The sequence below is a fragment of the Ailuropoda melanoleuca genome, chromosome 13 (genome assembly GCF_002007445.2).
Source record: "Ailuropoda melanoleuca isolate Jingjing chromosome 13, ASM200744v2, whole genome shotgun sequence".
In the NCBI taxonomy this organism is placed as follows: domain Eukaryota; kingdom Metazoa; phylum Chordata; class Mammalia; order Carnivora; family Ursidae; genus Ailuropoda; species Ailuropoda melanoleuca.
This window is the reverse complement of record NC_048230.1, coordinates 40802927-40819205: the sequence shown is the minus strand read 5'-3', so window position 1 is coordinate 40819205 and position 16279 is coordinate 40802927. Positions and strand designations below refer to the sequence as shown.

Sequence of the window (16279 nt, the reverse complement as noted above, 5' to 3'; positions counted from 1 at the left end):
GGTCCAGTCTCCAGGGGGCTCCCGGATATGTAGCTAAGACTAAGACTATGTCTCTGGTCTGGAATGAATTTGCCTTCAAAGACTCTATGCCTTGTGTTGGCTTTAGAGCTGATGGGTAAGAGCGAGCTATAAAATTAGGGCTGTGGATTTTCTTTTTCTTTTTTTTTCTTTTTAAAGATTTTATTTATTTATTCAACAGAGGGAGAGACAGCCAGCGAGAGAGGGAACACAAGGAGGGGGAGTGGGAGAGGAAGAAGCAGGCTCATAGCAGAAGAGCCTGACGTGGGGCTCGATCCCATAACGCCGGGATCACGCCCTGGGCCGAAGGCAGACGTTTAACCGCTGTGCCACCCAGGCGCCCCTCTTTTTCTTTTTTTTAATCAGATTTCATTTTCGTCTAAGAGATATAACTTTATTTTCTATAACCTCCTGATTTCTGATCCTGGACCCGCATTCACCGAGCATCAGGGAAACCTAATCTCAGCCTTTCTTGCTCCTCTGCCCCCTTTGCCAGGATGGCGTCAGGGGCTCCCGGACACGTGATGCGGTGCCAGGCCCAGGTGGGGGCCGCCGATTCTTAGCCGTCGTGTTGCCCTCAAGACTCTTTCATGTGTCTCTGCCTCTTGGCTCTTTCATGTCTACCTGCTTAGGGGTGAGAATTTTCGGACCTGTGTTCCTGGGATCAGTGTGCTGTCATTTCCTCTTGGGGTCTTATTAGACTCCAGGAACACTACAAGGAAGTCGGGTGCAGGAGCCCTCCGACCTTGGGACCCACAGATCCCTTTCTTCTCTCCCTTGTCCTCTCCCTCCTCCTCACCCATAGGAAGCTTTTTAGGGCAGGGACAATGGTGGGAGGAAACAGAGGAATCCTTCTCCGAGACATTTTATCTATTCCACCAAATCTTCTCCCTGGTTTAGGGCTTAGGTTTGGGGGGAAAGCCAGAGGTCCTCTAAGACTTCCTTTACTTTCCAGCTCCTATCGGCCACATATGTCCATGGAGGCAATGAACACGGGGCTCTTAACAGCTGCAGGTGGGTGAGAAGTGGGCACCAATGGGAAAGGGAGAAAATACAAGGAAAACAATTAAACAATGTTCCAACATAGTAAACGACTCCATTGGTAAGTCTAATAGGCATAGGAAGGGGATCTGGACGTGCACACCAGCAGATTCTTTGAGGGGCTACAATCACGGGCTGATACCCTTTTCTGCTTAAATTCCTTTTCTGCTTTTTTGGGAATGAGCACCCATTGCTTTTGTAAAAGGAAGAATAATCAGCAAAGTTCGTTTCTGAAGAAAGATTCAGGAACCAAAGACTCCTTTAGGCACCACCTCCCCAGGGAAGTGCCCCCCCCAGCAGAACCCCGTCGCTAGGTTGTAACTGCAGCCTCTCCCACACGCATGACTAATAGCATCGGACGGCTAACACTTTATAGCCGCTGTTTATGTTCACGTCTGTTCCCGTGTTCGAGCCGGAGCTCTGTAAGATCAGTGACCATAGCTCTCCCGTCGTTAATCCTTAACAGCTGGTTCTAAATGCCTGGCATCTGAGCACCACTCAGTAAGTATCTGTGGACTAGACGNAGTAAGTATCTGTGGACTAAACATTGCATTGCGTTTTCAAATTTTCATAGAATTTTTGATAAGATGTCTCACTCAGTTTTCGTGTTTTTCCCTTTATTTATTTATTTATTTTTTTCTTAAGCTGACTTGCAAATATTCCAGTCAAATAGTACTGCAAATTTTACACCAACATAGAGCAATCCTGGGGCGCCTGGTGGCTCAGGTGGTTAAGCGACTGCCTTAGGCTCAGGTCATGATCCTGAAGCCCCAGGATGAAGAAAGATTCAGGAACCAAAGACTCCTTTAGGCACCACCTCCCCAGGGAAGTGCCCCCCCCAGCAGAACCCCGTCGCTAGGTTGTAACTGCAGCCTCTCCCACACGCATGACTAATAGCATCGGACGGCTAACACTTTATAGCCGCTGTTTATGTTCACGTCTGTTCCCGTGTTCGAGCCGGAGCTCTGTAAGATCAGTGACCATGGCTCTCCCGTCGTTAACCCTTAACAGCTGGTTCTAAATGCCTGGCATCTGAACACCACTCAGTAAGTATCTGTGGACTAGACGTTGCATTGCGTTTTCAAATTTTCATAGAATTTTTGATAAGATGTCTCACTCAGTTTTCGTGTTTTTCCCTTTATTTATTTATTTATTTTTTCTTAAGCTGACTTGCAAATATTCCAGTCAAATAGTACTGCAAATTTTACACCAACATAGAGCAATCCTGGGGCGCCTGGTGGCTCAGGTGGTTAAGCGACTGCCTTAGGCTCAGGTCATGATCCTGAAGCCCCAGGATCCAGTCCCGCACAGGCTCCCTGCTCAGCAGGGAGTCTGCTTCTCCCTCTGACCCTCCCCCACCTCATGCTTCCTCTAAATAAATAAATAAATAAAATCTTAAAAAAAAAACCAAAACTGAAAACAAAAGACATAGATCGGTCCTCGTGACTCCTCCCTACTCTAGAATCCGGCTTCCCAAGGCACCCACTTCAAACCTACTTCAGTTCTGTCCGCTCTTTCTTTCGGCATTTACTACCCTATTTCTAAGTCACGTGTCTACCTGCCACTTCTCGCCTTCTCAATTAAGTGGTTTAGTGCTGTAAATGAAATACCACTTATCCATGGGCCTTGACGCCTGTTGCCCTTTTAGGCTTTCATCTCTGAACACGTGAACCCAAAGGGGAGTGGATGGGGACTCTGATGGTCACTGTGTGTCGTCCATGTTAGCACCTGACCCATTTGTATAAAACGGTATTTTTCCAAGTGCCTTTTATAAACTGGCTTGTGAAGTCCTCACGACAGTATTGTGAGACTAGTATTAAGATTCCCATCTGGGGGGCGCCTGGGTGGCACAGCAGTTAAGCGTCTGCCTTTGGCTCAGGGCGTGATCCTGGCGTTATGGGATCGAGCCCCACATCAGGCTCCTCTGCTATGAGCCTGCTTCTTCCTCTCCCACTCCCCCTGCTTGTGTTCCCTCTCTCGCTGGCTGTCTCTATCTCTGTCAAATAAATAAATAAAATCTTTAAAAAAAAAAAAAAGATTCCCATCTGGGGGAGGGGGGCAGGTGGCTTAGTCAGTTAAGCATCTGCCTTCGGCTTAGGTCATGATCCCAGGGTCCTGGGATCGAGCTCCATGTGGGGCTCCCTGCTCAGAGGGGAGCCTGCTTCTCCCTCTGCCTGCTACTCCCCTGCTTATGCTCGCTCTCTCTCTCTCAATCTGTCAAATAAATAAAATCTTAAAAAAAAAAAAGATTCCCATCTAATGGTTGAGAAAACAGGGGCTCTAAGCATTCTGTGACTTCCCCGAGGTCTGGCTGGTTAGTGGCAGGGCTGGAACTCAAGCAGGTGCTTTCCCGCCCCATTGTGCACCCCCGCCTGTTTGCCAAGGGCCAAGAATTTAGTTTTCTGTCAGACTCAAGTGCAACACGCGAGGATAGCCAGAGCTCCGGAGGTGGGGTCTTGGGTAGGTGCCCGCCACAGCACGGCAGACAGCTGCCCTCGCGCCACCTCGCAGGACACGGGCAGCGTGCTCTGAGAGCGCTGCCCTGTGCCACCAGGAAGGCTGATCCTGAAGTTACTAAATGTCACCACGCTTGTGCGGTTTGGCAATTTCTCAGGGAGCTCCTCCCGCCCCAACCGCGGGCAGGGGTAGCTGCCCACTGGACTCCCTTGCTCTTCTCCTTCCTCTCTTGGACAGAGGGATGGGGAAGGGAGGAATGTTATTTTCCCCCAAGGTCACTATCTCAAAGATGCCAGGATAAAAACGCCAGCGGAACTCGGGCTAACCCCTGAGACAAAGTTTCCTCGCAGGTGTGACTATCCCCAGAAGAGCTAATCGAGGTAACACACCCAGGTGATGAAAACTGACTTTGCTTTGAACAACCTTGGTTCAGGGAGAGTTTCCCAGCCACCGGGTACGCGGTCTCATCTTGTACCTGGGGTTCTGGACCTATAGATACCTCCCATTGTTTGGTTTAAAACATTTACCTTGGTCCCACCCACCGCCACCCTTGTTCAAGGTCTTCCCCACTCTCCTTAGCTCTCAAGACATGCACCTGTGGGTCTGGGGAGAGCTGTGGGTTGATGTCTGTATTTGTGTATCACAGGGAGGGAGAACGTCCAATTTTAAACCAGCTTCCCATCTCCCAGGCCACAGTTAGATGAAGGGGATCTCAGAGAATGCTCTGGGCCCCTCTGTTGGGGGAGAGCTTTGGAAATTGCATCCAGCTATTAAGTACTAGGAACAGTGGCTTGGATGTGTTTGCTCTTCTATTCCCAGTTTATATTGTCCCCCATTAGGATTTAATTGGCCAGAAACTAAACAAATAAGAGAATTGGCTTTGATCTGAAAAAAGAACACTTGGGATAACAACAGAATACAGATTTCTGTATTTTTTTTTTCCCCAGCCTACAAAGAGAGTTAACGCTAATTAAGGCACAGTACAGCTTTTAGTGATCGAAGCAACTTGTGGACACATCTAACGTTTCAAAGCAAAGTTCTAAAATGTAAATCATGCAAAAAGTTTCGGGATTTCCTGGGGAAAATATACTGTGAAGTTAAGGGCAGGGGAGGGGGGACAGAATGACTGGTTTCCATTTCAGATAAGATCAGGGCCCCTAAAGAGCTATGTAGACACCAAGGGAGTTTTGGCAGCTCTGGGCTGGGGTAGCCACAGTGTGGGGTACTGGCGGTGAGAGCCGCCCGTCATGGAGGGTCCTCAGCAGGGGGTGAGGAAAGGCAGTGCTGGGGAGCCTGGAGTTTGTTCCCCTTTCAAGGAGAGGCAGAACGGAAGCCGAGGTGCGGGAACCAGACGCGTAACCCCGAAGAGGCAAGCGTGCTCCAGATAAAATGAGCGAGCGATCAGCAAAGCTGACGGTGGGGACTAGGGGGAGGGGGTCCGGGTCGTGAGGACGTGAGTAGAGGCATGTGTGTGACCAGTCACTCATCACGGGGCAGGCACACCTAGCCTGAAGCCTCTTCTAGTGTCTGTTCCATTGAATGGCAGAACCCTGAATTATTTAGGAAATCAAAGGTTTTGGGGGTTTTTTTGTTTTGTTTTTTATTGAAGAATAACTGAGATACGATATTGTGTATCAGTTTCAGGTGTGCAACACAATGATTCGATATTTATATACATAATGAAAGGCTCACAATCAGGCACGTTTTCCTTTGTCACCATGTGAAGTTGTTATAATCTTACTGACTATATTCTCTAGGCTTGTACTTTACATCCCCATGTCTGATTTATTGTATTACTGGAAGATTGTATTTCTTAATCCCTTTTACCTATTTCGTCCATCTCCCCCCCACCTCCCCTCTGGCAACCACCACTCTACTCTCTGTATCTATGAGTCTGTTTCTGTTTTGTTTCATTTGTTCATTTGTTTCTGTGATTCTACGTATAAGTGAAATCATACGGTATTTGTCTTTTTCCGCCTTACTTCACTTAGTGTAATACCCTTTATGTCCATCCATGTTGCTGCAATGTCAAGACCTCATTCTTTTTTATAGCCGAGCAATATTCCAATGTGTTGACTTCCTTATGCTGCAAATGTCAAGACCTCATTCTTTTTTATAGCCGAGCAATATTCCAATGTGTTGACTTCCTTATGCTATGGGTAAGGATTCAGGTCGACAGCAGGCTATCAGTAGTGAAGCTCTGGGGGGACTCAAGAGTTACATGCAGATTTTCGACGGTGAGTGGGTCGGTGCCCTAATCCGCACACTGCTCAAGGATCAGCTCTGCTAGATTCAAGGGAAAATACCGCTCTCTTGCCAACAGTCTTTACATGGCTTCAAGTATAAATAAACTTTGAGCCTTTTGCCATTTTTTCGCTTCCAGGTCTGTGGAGCTCAGAATCTAGAGGGAAGAAGATGCCAGATAATTATTCTTTTGTAACCATTTCATTTATTGCCTAGAGCCATGTTCGCCATGCTAATGATACATTTATTTTTTGAAGTGCAACATTTTATATTTTTATCTCCCAAATAGATCAGACTTTGATATTGAATTGTTTTTTGCTTGGATAACTTGTCTGTCCTTCTGAACCCTTAATAGAAAACAGGTTCCCCTCCCTCACCCCACCCTGGTCTTGCCCATGGCGTTTAAATCCAGGATCACCCAGGGTGCGGACGAGACGAATGCAGGGCACTCACCATATGGACGGAAGGAATTTGAGCATTCAGTAAATACCATGTCAGAGCATAAGGAAATGCCTACGTAAACACCCACATTCCTAGCAATCATAGCTGTGTTTAATTATAGGGAACTGAAATGAAACTTAATTACATAATTTTTTTCAGTACCTGGGTCATTGCTGCGACTCCCTGTAAAACGTAGAGGAGTCATCAGGGACCTTGTGGCTCCTGCCTCAGGGAGGGACTGCAGAGAGGAGCTCGTGATGCTCCGTCCTCGGGGCTGGCGTGGCCACGAGGCAGAAGGCCGGCTGTCCAGGCTGCAAGTTGGAGACGTCTAGTGGACAGATCCACCCTGCTGCACCATCTCCCCGATCACAGCCATGCAAAGGTGCTTGCCCTTTGGAAGGAAAATTTCTAGAGGCGGTTTGGGGGTGGAAAATACAGGGGGAGGTGAATCCGAGGCTCACGGCCGAGTAACGAGAACTGTTTGCTCTCGGAGTTAACACCTAGGCCTTTGCTGTGCCTCGGGCTTCAGACTTCAGCTCAGTTGTGCCATGAAAGGGGAGAAGAGTGAGTCTCCCAGTACTCAAACTCCAGCACCAAAATAAAGGTGGCCCAAATCCATCAGGAATATGCTCCGGTTTGGGGAGGCGCCTGGGTGGCTCAGTCGGTAAAGCGTCTGCTTCAGCTCAGGTCATGATCCCAGGGTCTTGGGATTGAGTCCAGTGTCAGGCTCCCCGCTCAGCGGGAAGCCTGCTTCTCCCTCTGCCCCTCCCCTCTGCTCATGCTCTCTCTCTCTCTCTCTCTCTCAAAAAAATAAGTTTTTGTTTAGAAAAGACTGTTTTCAGGACTAACTCAGGTTTTCCTCTGCATGGATGGTACTCTTCCAGAATGAACATTTTAGGGATGTCTACCCAGTTCATGAACCAATAACCCCCCTTTCTCTTGAGACTGTCCTCCTCTCGTGCACAGACAGGGTGGACCCCAGGACCCATGTCACTTGCCATGTGGCCAGGAACAGACAAGGGACACAAGTGGGCCAGAACCATAAACATTAAAAACTGGGAGCAAAGAGACTCATCAGTCCCTAGAGCATGTCTTATGGGGCAGCCATCCTCCGCCATGCAGGCTGAGGAGCAGAGAGTGGAAAGCAGCCTAAGAGAGAGACTCCAGGTTCTAGATCCTTCTAGAAGCTCAACCACATCTTGCTCTTGGGCTCCTCAAGACATTTTCTATCCTTATGATAAACCGCCTGCTTTTTTCTTAGTTGAAAGTGGAAAACAGGGGCACCTGGGTGGCTCAGTTGTTAAGCGTCTGCCTTCGGCTCAGGGCGTGATCCTGGCGTTCTGGGATCGAGCCCCGCATCAGGCTCCTCTGCTGAGAGCCTGCTTCTTCCTCTCCCACTCTCCCTGCTTGTGTTCCCTCTCCCGCTGGCTGTCTCTCTCTCTGTCAAATAAATAAATAAAATCTTTTAAAAAACAAAAAAGGGAATAAAGGCCTAAAGTCTTGAAGGCTATTAGCTTTTCCGGGCTGCTCCAGGCCACCGTCCAGCCCTGTCTCATGGCCTTTCTCTCCTTTCAGGTCTAGGATAGCTCTCCTCCAAGTGACTTTTTTTTTTTTAAGATTTTATTTATTTATTTGACAGAGAGAGACAGCCAGTGAGAGAGGGAACACAAGCAGGGTGAGTGGGAGAGGAAGAAGCAGGCTCCCAGCGGAGAAACCCCGACATGGGGCTCGATCCCAGGACTCTGGGATCACACCCTGAGCCGAAGGCAGACGCTTAACGACTGAGCCACCCAGGCGCCCCTTCAAGCGACTTCTTTGAGCCAGATAACAAAGGCAGAGGCATATGCTGCATGAGGCCAGTTAAAACTGTGTGTGCTCCAAGGAGGAAGGACCCCACTGCTCGCCTTTCCCTAACCACCTCTGGAGAAGTTAGGGCCTCTCTCAGTTTCAAGGTCAGCACAGACAGTGCCCTTGGAAGACCTGAATAAATGTGCTGCCCTGGGGCCCAGGCAGCGGGGAAATACTTCCGTGGAGGCCACAGTGCGGGAGGGAGGCCCTAAATGAGGAAGGATTAAGGAGGTAATCTGCCTAGTGAGTGTACCTCTCCTCTGTCTTCCCCCTTTAAGAACAGTGACTACAGTGCACTTTGCGGGTTTTTCAAATCTGTACTCCTGGGACCTCCACAGCACATGGCACTAGACTTCTAGTGAACACGTGTTGAATGAGATGTTCCGCAGGTTCCATATTTCAGAGTCTATTCTCTTCGGTGTGTTTAAATCCATTTCCTGGGGGCTCAGAAAGCCCTTTGAAAGCATCGATGTGATGATGTGGCATCGTGGCTTCGTGGTAAGGGCCGCTTAGACTGATCTCTGCCTCTTCCAGGTGTGCGATTCAGGGAGGAGCTTGGCATTCCCTTGAGCGAACACAATCCCCAAACATGCCCAATTCGAGGACACATAGGGTTTCCGCCTCATGTTGTCACGGGAAACGGAGCTTGGGTCGGGCTGCCTCCCTTGGCTTCTTCACGCTCGCCCATTTCCCCGCACGTGCCCGGGTTACAACTTGACGTCTCTCTGCGTGAGGAGCTGTCGTCCCCTTTATATCCTGGGCTCCGTGGGGTGAGGAATGTATCTGGTTGCGCTCATCCCCCAGGCCCCGGTAACTAGCACAGCGTTCACAGGAGACGCTCAATAAATATTTGCTGTGTAAGAGAACAGATCAGTGGCCGTGGAGCTGGGAGGCGGGGGGGTGGGGGGGGAGTCAAAGCTGCAACCAGAGAAGGAGGGGACCAGGCTCAGGAGACCCCCACCTTGCCCGGGACAAACCGAGAAGGACTGGGAACAGAGCCCCACAGCAGGGCTGAGAAGCCGGGAACTTGTTTGGTTGAGCCTGGGTTTTGTGCCAGAGGCTAAAAGCATGCTGTCAGTTAACGCTCGCAGCAGACTTCTCCCAGAAGCAGAAGGCAGCGGCCCATTTTACAGATAGGAAAAGCCAGGATCAGGCGGGTTAAGACTTCTCCCAGCCACACCAGCTAATATACAGAAGGGAAGTGCTGGAGATTCTCAGGTCTCTCTGGCTGCACATTTCATGTTTCTCCTTCTCGCTCTGCGGCCTCAGTAAGTCTGTGATCTAGGACTCGGAAGAAGAATGGTAGAAGCAGACAAAAGGGAGCCGCTTGGGACAAGAGTGATCACGGTGAGCCACGGACGCCTAGCACGCCCGGGAAAGGAGCAGGAGTTAAGGACACCTGGAAATCCATGAGGGTGATGGCTATAGGTCCCCAGATAGGACAATTCTTTTCCCCAAGGCTCCCAGGAATCCCCCCAAACCTGTGTAGCACAGAGAACACACCTCCAAGTCCAGTTAGAGAAGAATGCACAGTTGAGGACCCATGTTTTCCTCAGCAGAACAACTGATGCTACTTTGCATAAATTAAGGGACACGTTTGGCAGCCTCACGCAAAAGGGGGAAATAAAAAGAAAGGAAATCTTATCCTCGGAGCCAAAAACCTGGAGTGCCAGAAGCCAGAACAGGCACCCTGCATCAGTCTTGTCCCGCTGCTAGGAAAAAGCACAGCCAGGCTGGAATTCAGCTACTGTGCCCCCACCCCACAGCTCCAGGCGCCCATCTCCCACCTGAAATTCTTCAGTAGCTCCTCCTGGACGAGAAGACCGATGAAAAAGCCCAAACTCCCCAGTCTGACCTACGAGGTGGATAATAATCAGGTCCTGCCCACCTGTCTGGGACCACCCCCTGCCCAGACAGAGCCCCTTCCCTTGCACGCACCGAGCTCACACGCTCCCCAGGGCGAGACCACCGTGGTCTGTTTATGGGTCAGAGGTAAGTTTCCAGACCTGTCACCAACGGGTGCGGCTTCATTTCGGGTATGGACGGTAACGCACCTTCCCGTCATGTCTTATGGAAGCTGGTTCGAAGTCCACCCAAGGCACCAGATCAATACTAATTATGCTTCCAACCTGGGGATACGACCCTCGGCTTAATCCACATTTACGTCTGTCCCTAGGAATCAGCACATGCTTCACAAGGAGAGGTCTCCAAAGTTGCTCCGCAAGGCTGCATGGCAGGCTGTCACCGGGCGAGGAGGGACAATGGCCCCGGGGGTGGCGTCGACGCAGGAAAACAGCACGCAGGCCCCCCGGGCCACGGCCCAGGCCATGGCCCACGCCGCCCACAACGACACCAGAGCAGAGGCCAGGGGGGCTGCCTCGGCTGAGCTGGCCCCACCAAGGGGTCAGGAGAGGAAGGACACCCTGCTGGACACACGGCCTCCAAGGGCGCAGGACGGGGGGGTGGCCTCTGACGGGGCAGAGACATTGTCGCTGAGGAGTCAGGACACCAGGACCATCAAAGGAAGGCAGGACCAGAACAAGGACCCCACAGCCACCAGGACAGAGCCCCCAGAGCCTCAGGGCAAAGCGCGGACCGCAGCAAGGACGCCGGTGCCGGAAAGTCAGGTGGAGGCGCTGACCACACCAGGAGCAGGGTCAATGGGGAGGACAATGAAAGGAGTGACCACACCAGTCGTCCCCCACCGGGAGACAGGCCGGGCCACGCAGCCCTCCACCCCTTTCCAGAGCCGAACCACACAGAGAAGCCCAAGTCTTCGGGCCTCCAACTTCAAGTCCGAGCCCCGGTGGGATTTTGAGGAACAATACAGCTTTGACACGGGGGCCCTACGGTCGGTGAGTCTGGCCACGGCCTCCCCGCTCCGAAGCCCCTTGCAGACAGCACCCCTACCACCCTGACCTCCCAGACTCCGTCCTCAGGCTCTGCCTTGTTGCCCCCCGCCCCATGCCCTACTCTACCCTGCTTTCACCCCAACCTTCTTTGCTCGAGTGGTCGAGTGGTTGAGTGGTCGAAGCGGGCGGGGAAGGCAGGTCCCAGATCCTGGCCCGGGCAGCATGGGAAGGGGGGAGGGAGAGGAGCTCTGCGCTGGAGCCCCCGAAGGCCTGGGAGGTCACTGAGCAGGGTGAGAGAGTGCTACCTGCTCTGGGGCCATCCTCTGGCAGGGGAAGCCGGCAAGAGTTGCGAGGTGGCATGGAAGGGCAGGACGGACAGCCGAGGACCCCCAACCTGATGCCCGACCCCGATTCCTGGGAAGGCCTTGTATTCCCCGCATGCAATTCCCCGACCTTCCCTCTCTTCCATCCCTAAGAAAAGCAGCCTGGGCCCTCAGCCTCGGGCGGGACACCTTCAAAATATATCTGTTTACACGCAGAACTGTAGCCAGGCCCTGGCCAGCACTCCAGGCTCTCCCGCGGCCCGTCCCCTTTCTGCCCGCCAGGGTGTGTCCCCAAGAACCCGAAGACTGGCCCGTACTCTGGGACTCTGAGGACAATGGCGAGGGAGGGTCGGCGGGCCTCCAAATAGCAGAGGTGCTGCCTTCCAAACGTTGAGGCCCACTTTCCGCCCCTGCCCCAGCCTGGCCCCTGGCCGTGACCTTGCCGGCCTGTCCCTGCCTGACCCACCCTCCTGCATGTAGAGCTGCTCCGACTCAGTGAAGGTCAAGGCCTCCAAGTCACCCTGGCTCCAGAAACTCTTCCTGGCCAACCTCACCCTCTTCCTGGACTCCAGCTGCTTCAACCAGAGAGAGTGGGAGCGCCTGGAACACTTCGCACCGCCCTTCGGCTTCATGGAGCTCAACTACTCCTGTGAGTCTTGCCGGGGGTGGGGGGGAAGGCTGGGCCGCTGGCCTCTGGCTCGGTCTGCCTCTTCCCTGGGGGCCCCCAGCGCGGGGAGAGATGATGGGCTGGCCCCCCCTGGCCCTTCCAGGGCTCTGAGCGGAGCCCCCTTGTTCCAGTGGTGCAGAAGGTGGTGACACGCTTCCCCCCGGTGCCCCAGCAGCAGCTGCTCCTGGCCAGCCTCCCCGCTGGGAGCTCCCAGTGCATCACCTGTGCCGTGGTGGGCAACGGGGGCATCCTGAACAACTCCCGCATGGGCCAGGAGATAGACAGCCACGATCACGTGTTCCGGTAAGCGGTCCCGCCCCAAGCGCCCCCTCCGGACTGAGGGATCCAATAGGGCGTTCTATGCCTGCATCTGGAAGGGGGCATGCCTGGACTTTCCGGAGAATTCCCCTTTACACCAGCTGCCTCCCCATCTCTCCTTTCCTTCCCCGCCCGCCTCCACGCCTTTCCGTCCTGCGCTCATGGTCCCGTCCTATGTGGTTCTGTCTGCCCGCTAGACTGAGTGGAGCTCTAACTAAGGGCTACGAACAGGATGTGGGCACCCGGACGTCCTTCTATGGCTTCACTGCCTTCTCCATAACGCAGAGCCTGCTTGCCTTGGGCGGTCGGGGCTTCCTGCACGTGCCACTGGGAAAGGTGAGCAGGGAGGACCGGGCCTGGCCACACACAGAATCTGAATGGGGAGCACGAGCTGAGAAAGGGAGCCTGGTGTCCCATGTCCGGAGTCTGGTTGGCACAGGCTCTGTTCCTACGAGGGGCAAGAGCGGGCAGGACGGCCAGAGAGCAAGTGGGCAGGCTGGCATCGGAGCACCCCCCCCCTCCCGCCAGCCCCGGGGCCTGAAGGCAGGACTCCTGGAGCACACACTGTCCTTGGTCCTCAGGATGTCCGCTACCTGCACTTCCTGGAGGGCACCCGGGACTATGAGTGGCTGGAAGCCCTGCTTCTGAATCAGACCCTGGTGAAAAGTAGCCTTTCCTGGTTCAGGTATCCACCGCCCCCTCCCTTACCCTGGGCTGAGCTGTGTATTGGGCGGCTGTGAAGGGCCGGACAGGTGGGGACAGCCTTAGCGATCCCCTGGAGATGGGGCCCCGTCTTGCCGCTGGCCCGGACTTGGCCCGTGTCGGGGGAGGTGAACGCCCATTGCCACCCACAGGCGCAGGCCCCAGGAGGCTTTCCGGGAACAGCTGCAGTTGGACAGGTATCTCCTGCCGCACCCCGACTTCATCCGTTACATGAAGAACAGGTGAGTGCAGAGTGGCAGGGCGCGTGTAGAAGGCACCAGGTCCCTCTCATCCCTGCGGCCTCCTGATGGCAGGGGCTGCACTATTTCCCAGGTTTCTGAGGTCAAAGACCCTGGACTCCAGCCACTGGAGAATCTATCGTCCCACCACGGGGGCCCTGCTGCTGCTCACGGCCCTTCAGCTCTGTGACCAGGTGAGGCTCTGCCTAGGAGCGGGAGAGCTGTGTGCCGTCTCTGGACCTGCCCCCGCAGGGGACAGCGGCCGGGCAGGGGAGGGTGGGCGTGTCGATCCACACACGTAAGCCCATGTACATCAGGGAGCCTGCGCCCGGACCCCAGGGAGGGAACCAGGATGAAGGGCCCCCCAGTAACACACAGCCCCTGAGAACAAGCCTGGGAGGGAGCAACTTCAGGCCTCATTTCTCCTCCAACCTTCACGCAGGTGAGCGCCTATGGCTTCATCACCGAGGGCCACGAGCGCTTTTCTGATCACTACTATGATAAGTCCTGGAAACGAACAGTCTTTTATATCAACCATGACTTCCCGCTAGAGAGAACACTCTGGAAGCGGCTGCATGATGAAGGTATAATCCGGTTGTACCAGCGTCCCCTAATTTCTGAACCAAAGATGTGACCAGAGCCTGGGCCGTAGCAGTCTCTTGGGCCGTTCCAAGGCACGGGGCACGGTGGGAGTCTTGACACTCTACCACCATTTTCCCAGGGCTCAGGCCAGGCTCCCCAGGGAACCCTGGCACCTAGGGGAAGACGCTTTCAAGACTACAAATGACTGATTGAGGCTTTGGGGACGTTGCTGTGGGTTCTGTTCAAAGGAGGGAGGACTCCAGTCTTGAGACCAAGGAATTTGAATGAAATGGGGTGATGACCGGTCAATACGCAAATCTCGTGTGAATGGCACACTTGACTATCCAAAAGCTACCTGACACTGGTGGGCGGGGGGAGGGGGAGCCTATGGAGACGTGTAGATTTGGTTTCGAATTACAAATCTTGTACTTAGCAGCTGTGAAATCTTGAAGGCCTTACTTAATTTCACTGGAGATTGTCTAGAGGACCCTTCCCTCCAGGGCTTATCTGATTCTAGAAGAATCTGCACCTTTCCTTGTCTTTGAGCTCTTTGACAACTCTCTGGGTTGCAGAAAACTGATAGTAATAAAAACAATTCTTGCCCATGGAGATGCAAATAAATCTTGTACAATGAAGATGCAAGTGATGATTGCCCTGTGGGCAGTGACCTGTTCTGCACATACCAGCAAATTCATGTTAGTGTTCCTGACTGCCTGTATGTCTATCTGTACTTTGGGGTTCTCCTTTGAACCAGTTTTTACATCTTACTGGTTCCTTCATTAATTCATAAGCTAAATAAAATCCTTGACATGCATTCATTTTATATTTGTATGAGAGTCACCATTTTATCCTTGAAAAAACATCTTCTATCATGTCCTGAGGCCACTGTTTTATAATCTGTAGCATGATTTTTAGGACACCCATTCCACAAGGATTTAAAAAATTACAGTCTGGGGCGCCTGGGTGGCACAGCGGTTAGGCGTCTGCCTTCGGCTCAGGGCATGATCCCGGCATTACGGGATCAAGCCCCCACATCAGGCTCCTCCTCTATGAGCCTGCTTCTTCCTCTCCCACTCCCCCTGCTTGTGTTCCCTCTCTCGCTGGCTGTCTCTATCTCTGTCGAATAAATAAATAAAATCTTTAAAAAAAAAATTACAGTCTGTAAAAAGCCTGACGCAAAAAGGACCCAGTTTCCTCCCCTTTCATTCTCTATCCTCCCATCAGCCTGCATTTCCTCAAACCCCACGTTGAGAATCTGGACCAAGCCAAAGGCTTTTCAGCTCCTCTTATCCCCTTGAGCTCTAGCTATAGGATTTGGACTCTGAAGCCCAGAAGAACTCTAAAGATCCTAAACCGAATAAAGCCCCCTGATGAAGGAGATGGAGGGCGTGGGAGGCAAAAAAAAAAAAAAAAAAAAAAAAAAAAAAAAAAGCTGTCTTTTAGACTTCATGCTCAAGGTTCAAAAGCTAATTTATTTTTTTTTAAATTATATTATGCTAGTCACCAAAAGCTAATTTAATACAAATAGGACAGGTTTTGCTTTGCTCAGAAGGGCTGCAGTACCAGATCTGGGCAGCAGGTGGCGGCATCTTGGGGCACCCCATCCCCGCCCTTTCTGAATGCTCAGCACGTCTCCTTCAGGTTTTCCTAGCTATCCTTACACGTTTATTCCTCCACGTAAATTTTAGTATCCGTTTAGGATCTAGAAAAAATGTCTTGGTATTTTAATTGGAATTGCATTAGATTTACTTGGGAAGACTGGCTGGATGTATTACATTGAGTTCTCTTTTCCAAGAGCAAGAGACGGTTCTCCACTTGCCCAAATTTACTTTTGTCTCTTGCAGTATTTTACTGTTTCCTCATACAGATTTCGAACATTCCTTGTTGAACGGACTGCTCAGTATTTTATCTTCTTCGTTGCTGTTCTAAGTGGATTTTCTCTACGTTATATCCTCTTCCTGGTCATCGTTTTTGAAGGATGTGATATACTATCACCATCTGCACATAGATTATTTCCTATTTCTTTACGCCTCTGAGTATCTCTTTTCTAAATCTTTTGACTGGTACATCCGGAGTGAGCTAACACAACAGTTTACTGCACTTTGGATCCAGATAAACGAGGCTCAGCCTTTATGTTTGGGGCCTGAACTTAAATTTGAGAAGGTAGAGTTGAAGGTCCTCTGCCGGTAGTATACGACAGAATATGCTATATGGTGTTGATAGAGTTAGGCAGCAGTAATGTGGGAAACAAAGGAAAAAAAATTAAGTTTCCTTACTACTTACAGCCCACTGACAAGTCCTTAAAACAGACAGAGTAGCATTCCTCTAAGAACTCAGCTGTCTCAATGTTAATACCTTGCTAAGGGCAAAGGCAATGTTAGCCCAACCCCCAGGATCCTGTAAGCCTTCTTTAACATATAAAAATAACTTTAGAAACTTCCTTTATCTCCACCCCACAAGATACATGTTGGCAATCACCCCCCAAGCATGTGAACCACTGATAGACATCTGAAGAGTCTCATGACTGAGTTTTTACTAAACAGTAAT

At 51.7% G+C, this 16279-nt stretch overlaps 1 protein-coding gene across 1 annotated transcript in view; it reads left to right on the top strand.

The window, feature by feature from the left end:
* ST6GALNAC1 (ST6 N-acetylgalactosaminide alpha-2,6-sialyltransferase 1) overlaps positions 1-14550 on the top strand; it is a 28553-nt gene extending 14003 nt beyond the window's left edge. The window contains exons 2-9 of the mRNA XM_034641785.1: positions 10226-10904; positions 11705-11873; positions 12023-12194; positions 12407-12545; positions 12791-12894; positions 13064-13153; positions 13245-13344; positions 13593-14550. Of these exons, the coding sequence (XP_034497676.1) occupies positions 10226-10904; positions 11705-11873; positions 12023-12194; positions 12407-12545; positions 12791-12894; positions 13064-13153; positions 13245-13344; positions 13593-13784 (1645 nt within the window). The 3' untranslated portion in view covers positions 13785-14550. The remainder of the gene's footprint in view (positions 1-10225; positions 10905-11704; positions 11874-12022; positions 12195-12406; positions 12546-12790; positions 12895-13063; positions 13154-13244; positions 13345-13592) is intronic.
* Positions 14551-16279: the final 1729 nt, after the last annotated feature.